Source organism: Xiphophorus hellerii, chromosome 24 (genome assembly GCF_003331165.1).
Source record: "Xiphophorus hellerii strain 12219 chromosome 24, Xiphophorus_hellerii-4.1, whole genome shotgun sequence".
Lineage (NCBI taxonomy): Eukaryota > Metazoa > Chordata > Actinopteri > Cyprinodontiformes > Poeciliidae > Xiphophorus > Xiphophorus hellerii.
In genome coordinates this window covers 571106-579082 of record NC_045695.1, presented here as the reverse complement: position 1 = coordinate 579082, position 7977 = coordinate 571106, and the positions used below count along the sequence as shown (strand labels likewise).

At 36.0% G+C, this 7977-nt stretch overlaps 1 protein-coding gene and 1 long non-coding RNA gene across 8 annotated transcripts; both read right to left on the bottom strand.

The window, feature by feature from the left end:
* Positions 1-581: 581 nt before the first annotated feature.
* LOC116715609 (OX-2 membrane glycoprotein-like) lies at positions 582-3986 on the bottom strand. Of its 7 annotated transcripts, none has more exons than XM_032556095.1 (7): positions 3787-3986; positions 2809-3159; positions 2446-2736; positions 2325-2345; positions 2169-2247; positions 2031-2074; positions 582-1893 (listed from the first exon to the last, which is right to left on the bottom strand). In XM_032556095.1, exons 1-7 carry the CDS (start codon positions 3839-3841, stop codon positions 1835-1837), a joined length of 900 nt encoding a protein of 299 aa, XP_032411986.1. In that variant the 5' UTR covers positions 3842-3986; the 3' UTR covers positions 582-1834. The 7 variants fall into 7 exon arrangements, 5 of the variants coding, with proteins under 5 accessions (XP_032411986.1, XP_032411984.1, XP_032411988.1 ...); XM_032556093.1 differs by having other exon boundaries at positions 582-1886; XM_032556097.1 differs by lacking the exon at positions 2169-2247.
* A 1612-nt stretch (positions 3987-5598) lies between these two features.
* LOC116715753 (uncharacterized) lies at positions 5599-7161 on the bottom strand. The gene is made up of 2 exons (XR_004338247.1): positions 7010-7161; positions 5599-6307 (listed from the first exon to the last, which is right to left on the bottom strand). It is a non-coding gene; the product is annotated as an uncharacterized LOC116715753 (long non-coding RNA).
* Between the last annotated feature and the right edge of the window lie 816 nt (positions 7162-7977).

Below are 7977 nucleotides of genomic sequence, written 5' to 3'. Positions count from 1 at the left end.
GTAGAAAACAAACACAAAAGTCTTTGTTTTCTACATCCATGCTTGGAGCTCCACCTCCCTCTCTTTGGATGGATTTGTGCACATTTTCACGTTCAGAAATAAAATCAAATATTACATCACACCGATCCAAACTGTTGCTGCAATGTCTTTTTTTTTTTTTAGCAACCCTTCTTTTATATAATTACTTATTTAATATTTTAAGAACATCTATTAACTGTTCCACAGTAAATAGAAATGTCATTAATTATTAATCATTCATTTAAAAAAAATGTTCCTTGGTCCCAATATATCCAGTTTGATTTTGCGTTTGCCATCATTTAACAACTATAATAGATTAACAAATTAGAATAATTCAACATATAAGTGAGCACAGAACTTAAAGGTAAAGAGACATATATATATATATATATATATATATATATATATATATATATATATATATATATATATATATATGTTTGTGTGTTTTTTTTACATATTTGTTAAAACTGTCATGGTGTGACACTATAACATTGAGACAGCTATTACCCACCTTGGATGGGCTGAGGGTAACATGTGACAGAAAAGCTGAGACACACACGTTCAGCTTAACAGGAAAGTTTATTCTTCTTCTGAACATACTCCATATACAATACTTCATATGCAATAATTCATATAAAATACTTCAGGTGTCACTGAGTAACTCAGTACATGACAAATGGCCATAATGTCGCTTTAAACTGAACAAGGATTATTTGAACAAGCTCAGTTTAACATTATGAATTTTGCCAAATGACAAAATCTATTCACAGATGGCTTTTGATTATCTAAACCATATTATAGTTGTTGTTTTTTTTAAAGTTTGTGCTTTAACTCAAACACTGTCGCTTTTTCTCAGACCTTTTGTATTTGAACGTTAAAAGTAAAACACATGAATTGCGCTTAACATTTTTAACAGGTTTTACAATTTTTATTCTGCACCAATACAATATACTTGAATATTTAATGATTTTAGTTTTTAACTGTATTAGCATTAATTTGCCTCTCAAACATCTCATTATATTTAAAACCTTTTTACTTTTTTCTACAGTTTTATCTATATGAATCTTCCATGTAAGTTTTTTTTTTAATCAAACCATATACCCAAATATTTACTTTGATCTGTCCTTTCTATAACACCCCCATACAATTTGAGATTCACATTAAGATTCAATTTCCTATTTGTAAAGTCAACAAATTTAGATTTGGACGTTGAGAATCTAAATCCCAAGTTTCTACATTATGTAATGCCTCTTGCAATTTCCTAATTACAAACTCTAGATTTCCCCCCCCCCCCCCCCCCCCTTCCAAATAATACCATCATCTGCAAATAATGAAACACCAAAAGATTTATCTATATTACTAAAAATATCATTAATCATTATAATAAATAACTGAGGACTAATTATACTACCTTGGGGATTCCAGTTTTTTTATTTGATTCTTCTACATAAGATTGTGATTAACAGCGATGTTTCCAGATAGCACTAGGAGAAACAGAGGAGCTTGATGTTTTCACAGACGATCCGTCTCATATCGTACCGTTACAGAGAGACAGAGTGGTCACAAGTACTTTACCGACTGAGGAACAGGACAGTGAAACACACTGATAGCTTCAGGGTCAGTTTCACCATCAGTTAAAATAGAATTTATTGCTTTACAAGAGAAAATACTGCGTAAGATCTTCAAACGCCTCTAATTCAATTGATCTGGGCCACAAAACTTACATCTGCAGTTATTTAGCAGGAAGAAAGTTCAAATTTTGGGTTCCTGTTGTCATGGTTATGGTTGGGACTCGCTGGTTTGTCTCTGTTTTTCAGATGTTCGCGGTCTGAGATGTTTCTTTGGTAACGAAGAGTTCTCCACACCTAGAACCTGTAAAACAATATGTTACTTCCACACTGATGTTCTTTTAAAGTGCAGGAGACACACAGAGTAGATCATATTAGCATGGAATGTAATAGAAACAACTATATCTGAGTAACTGAGGAGTGAATGAATGAAATCCTTACATCTCATCGTCTGCGTCAAGACAGTTTCCAGATCCTTTCTGTGTCTTAAAGGAATCCAATGAAACAGTCAAGAACAAAATGTTTCCAGGGCATTAACTTGGCAAAACAACAACAAAATCATTGACTGAAGTGAAGTACCTGTTCTTATATTTTCTTCTGAGCCGACAAAAACACATACACAACAGCAACATCAGCAATACAAAAGTCATCGTCCATTCTTCAGGAAGATGAAACGTGTTTCAACAGCAGAACAAAGACAAAAATCAACATGCTGGAATCTGAGCACAAACTTACTGGGGACTTGAGATTGTTCACCTGAAAAAAAAAATTAGATTTAGATATTTACAATCACGAAGGCGTCATCAGTCACTAACCAATAACCAAATGAGAGTATTAGGAAGCTCCTGACTATTACCAGATGTCGTTTTGACTCCAGGAACGGTGACCAGCAGCTCTCTGGGATCAGTAAAGCCCACTTCCACTGAACATCTAACCAGTGTGCTGTTGACAGCTGAAAGCAGAGCTGTGGTGGTGACGGTGATGGTACCGTTGGCGTTGGTCTTTGAGCTGGGGTTGTAGTGGGAGTAGTAGACCATATACACAGTCAGTGTCACAGTGGGAGCCGGCTGACCTGTGGCTGAACAGGTCACTAGTGACCCTGGAGGAATTAATGATCTTCTGACATCAATGAAGGGTCCATGTAGCTCTGTGTGGAGAACAGACATCACCATTAACATCTAGTTATAGAAGCTAACCTGTGATACTTTCAGGTTCTCACCATTGAACCTCAGACAGGTTTCAGCTGTCAGATTTCCGAAAGGGTAGGAAGTGAAGAGGCAGAGATAACATCCTACATCCTGCTCTGTAACATTCTTGACGATTATGGAGCTGTTCTTCAGTCCACTGTATGCAAACTGAACTTTATCTCTAAAGGGTGGAAACACTTTTGCACCGGAAAGAAGGTTGTAGGAGCCAACACCGCGCATCGTACTCCCCGAGAGCTTCTCCCATATGACCTCCTGGACACCGTTACTACCCAGAAACCAACAGCTGAGTTGAGCATCTTCTCCTACTTGTGCTATCCTGGTGTGCTGGGTTTCAACCACATGTATAATAAGTGCAGGAAACACTGGAAAGCAAAGAAGATTTCAATGGCTGCCCCTGAAATTCATTCATCATATTATTGGCCCCCACTTGCTGGTGAAACTGACCGATCAAGCCGCATTTTCCCCATCGTTCTCTATAATTTAAGTTTTTTGTTTTGTTTTGTTTTGCATTAGTCATTGTTTAACAGAAGTGAATGATTCACACCTGTCAAACTTTTCTTATGTTAAAACCAGATAAAAAACCCCAAAAGCTTTTCACTACAATTGCAACTGCCAATATTTTTTTAGGATGTGTATCTTCTTAGCAACAGAGATGAAGTTCAGTCAGGCTGGATTGGAGATCATCTGTAAGTCTTCCAACAATTTCTGAGCCAGATTTAAGTCTGGACTTAATAAGACATAGCATGGATTAGAAATGTGTTACTTATGATATATTTAAAATGTAGCCTCATCGGTCATATTTCAATCGGATGTCTTTTTTTTTTTTTTTTTTTAATGAATGTGCATGATCAATGCGCCTTCCAGCAAGTCTCGGCATTCATGCGCTTTTCTGCAAAGCACCGGAAGAACGGATCCGATCCGAACAGAGTGAATGAATCGCAAATAAAACATACAGGATGAACCTGTACAGCAGCGATGCATAAGCTCACCTGTATGTAATAATCCTGCGAACAGGAAGAAAACAAATCGTGTGCTCTCCATCATGAGTCATCGTAGCTTGCTCCCAAAAGTTTATTTTCACCCTGGCAAGCAACAATTTGGCGCGTTACCGCCACGATCCGTTCAGGAGAGTAAAAACAGGGAACGAGCAAGAGCGTAACTATAGACACGCGACTCGTGTTATTGTTTACGTCCGGATGTTTCGCGCATGCGCACAGTGCTGGCGGACGAAAAGATTTGCTCTTACTTGCGATTCATAACCGCGCCGCCGCAGTAGAACAAGACAAAACCTGGAGGTGTATTAATGTAGTGCGACACAGCAAAGGGTAAACAATGCATGAAGGAACTGAAGAATAACTAAAAACAACTCATATTCTTCTTTTTTTTTCTCGCTCTCTGTGAAGGCTACGCAGATTCGTTGCCATGGCAATTGACTGACGACAACGCCGCTATTCCGTCAGGATTCAACTCCAAAAAAATATTTAACCATTTTCCACACAAAGAACGGAACATTCAGTCTGAACAGTATCATGTTTTTAGGTTTGATGCTTATTTTGCGATTATTAATATTAATAAATTGTGTGAACACAGCAGTGGCAGGTTAGATATTTAAACGCCTGCCTTATTTTAGAGTTTTAGAGTACCCTATTTTTAGAGAAGGGTCACTTTTCCTTTTCCTTTTGAAACCTAATTCCACAGCACATCTACATGCTAAAGTTGTCAAAGTCAGACTATCATCGATAACTTCTATCTCCCTCTCTACCTATTTGTTTTTATTAAACCTTTTTCCTGATCTAGTTGCCGTGTTGACAATTAGTATTGCACTGTGTCCCTTTTTCTTTTATATATCACGCATACCTTTAAGATTTAGATCGCTATATTGACAACTTCACAGTTAAAACAACCAATCACAAAGTGGCAAAACTCACTACAAACAGGGTTTGCACTTTATGCAATGCAACATATAAGGGCGCCAGACTGAAAACTGTTAGCCTGCATTTTCTGTATGTGTCTTCAGAGAGTACAGTACATACAGAAAAGTTCATACATAAATTCAACATCTACAAATTAAAAGGAGTTTTTCTTTTTAAACAAAATATGCTTGCAAATACGAAAATGACTTTAAAATATGCTTACACTTACAGACCTGCTGTTTGAAGAAGTTAGATTATTTTTAGATTTCTATACTGACTAACAGCTTGAAAGAAAAAATACAGTCTTGCATTATATATGATCATAATAAATGCTTTACTAAATCAGTAAATAATCCAGAGTTGCTCTTTAGTTTCGTGTCTCTAAGAACTGACTGCAAACCGCATCATTCATCTTGGAGAAACCATCTGCATATGGCATAACTACTGTATCTATAACACCAGATGGTCCTTTCAACAGAAAGTTTTCTAACTAAATTGAGTTGAATTCATTCATTATTCAGTAATCTCTGAGGATTTTAAATTGACAAGCGGTTGAATCTTGGTTTTGGCTCTTCAGTCTCCTGCTGGCTGCAGCTGCTGAGAGGCTCTGGTTTCACAAAAGTGTCTCGTTTACATTTAATGTGCTAAAAAGTGCCTGTTCTGATCATGCTGACTGCATTACAAGCTATCACAGGACTAATCATCTTCCCTATCATAAACCTGGAGGGCAGGATTTACTTAATTTGACGTCTCACATTTTGTTCAATAGAAATAAACAGAACTGGGTCCTTAGTGGTTACCTCCTTTTGATCTCTCAAGCCTTAATTTATAGAGGCTATTAAAAAAAAAAAAATCACATTTTCAGTAAAGAAATTCAACAGGCACAAGAAAGGGCATAGCAAGTTTATTTTTATGGATGCTGTAGAGCAAACTGAATGTCCAACTTGAAAAGTTGAATGAAATGTTAATTGCATGCAGGTGATTCTGTAAAAGCAAATTATAGCAGGTGATACAATAGATGTCCACAAGAAAAGCATTTTTATGCACATTTTATATGAATTTGACAGACAATAAAATGGCTCATAATTGTCATATTTAAAGTAATATCCTGGATCGCAAGATTTCCAGTGTATTTAATCAGTTAGCAGAATCTTTCAAAGTGCACTGGTAAACCATCTTTGCACGCAACAACAACCTGCCTTTTCTGAAGAGTACCTTTATATTTACAGCCTTCACTAACCAGCCTTACACCATCATCATTTTTCCTACATACAATGATGTCAAACTTCCTGCTACTGCATATTGAGATGTTATCTTTTGATTTACAAATGTCTTTGATTGATTGTTCATCACCAATTATGAATGTATTGATTGGCTTACATTCTTGTTGGTTGTTATTTGTTATGAATATGCCACGGTTTTCAATCCCCATTGTACATTTTTCATTGTAAGTGTTGCCAGGTAAACCCGTGTTTCCGATCATGTGTCTATTTTTGAAGTCTTGATAGGTTGGTATTCCGTTGATCTCCTTAAACACAGCAGCCATGCAGAGCAGAACAAATGGCAAATGAAGAAACATGTTCCTCATCATCATTTCCTGATGAAGAAATTCAAAAAAAAAAAATTCATATTTATACGATTTGAGTCTGTCTGATGACTGAATGCTTTTAAGCACCTTAACAGAATTTGGTCAACAGTGTTAGAAAGGTAGCTATTTTCCTCTTTGTCACTAGTTTTTATTGCATATTCAGTATGCTTACTTAGAAGAGGCTGGTGGTAATTTTTGTTATGTAATACTTCTACAGAAAAAAAACAAAAAACATTGCATTATTCATAGATCATTTAACTGGTCAAATCAAAATCAAATCAAATCAAATTTTATTTGTATAGCACATTTCAAAGTGCTTTACATCATAACAAACACAGAAACAGAGTCATGCAACATAGAATCAACAATCAAAACATTATATTAAGTCAAGTGTCATCATTAAATTTGTAATTGATTATGTTTTAAATACAACTCTAAAAGGTGTGTTTTTAGTCTAGATTTAAGGGCTCTAATAATGACCTGTTAGAAAATACTCTTACCAAACATGGTCTGTTGTTAATGAGTCAATCTAAACACGTATTAGACAATCATGAGATAAACTGCACAGATAAAATTGATGTTGGAAATAACATTTCACAAAAAAACAGAAAAAAGTAGTCAGATAACAACAATTCTTTCTTTATCAATCAATGTAAGCAGTGACACAGCAATAGTCTATCAAGACGGAGAAATAAGAAATCATTTTACTACCTTTGTTCTCGTCCACGTAAGGAATTGTTATTCAGGTTGTTGGATGATCAGCTTTGCTAAAGCAGGAGTGGGTTCTCAAAGGCTTCAGCTGCTGCAGGTCTGCAGGGAGAAGTTCCCTCAGATGATGCAGCGTGCCACATTCTACGCATTTTATACAGCATTTATATTGCAACATGCAGATCATGACTGGTCACTAAATGATGTGCTGATCACTTGCTGTTTATCAAAGATAAAACTGTCACGCAGCTAAAACGGACGTAAAAATTAGGAAGTGCTATGACTGTGTTCTGAGATAAAGAATTAAACAAGAAATGGTTGTTTGAAGAGGTGTCATACGGGTGTACAAGAATAACAAGTTAAAGTACCTTCAGCTAAATGAAAAACAACAAAATATGACAGAATTAAACACGTCGTAGTTCAGGAGCAATCCTGGAGAAGCTTTATCATCTCCCACTTCTAATATGGGATATCCAGTTGTAGCTGAGGCAATAGTGTAACAAATAAGTTAGGTTTTAATAAAATATTTTTTAAAAATCAAGTACTAAAATAGTAAATGAATCGGGAAGATATTAAGAAAAATACTGCCTTCTGAAACCTTCAAATGGGGTCTGATTGAATTATTTTCCTTCCTGCATGGCATCTCTGATTGTGGGATTGTGTTTATTGTGACACAATAAAATTACACATAGTCAGTTTTCTAATGCAAATTCAGCATAAAACGTCACAAAACATTTGCGTTCCACCTTGCAGGTAAAAAAAAAAAAATCACTATTAGTTGAGCAGCTTTATGAGAATGTTGACTGACTGCAAACAAGAGCACCTATGTGTTTTCACTTGTGGGGAGGAGAACAAGTTTATGTAGCAGTCGCGTACAAGAATATCAGCAGAGCAGGAAGGGGGAATGAATCTAAATTTGGGCATAACCACAAATCTTGGGCATTAAGTTGTTCCCAAAACAGTTTTAAATT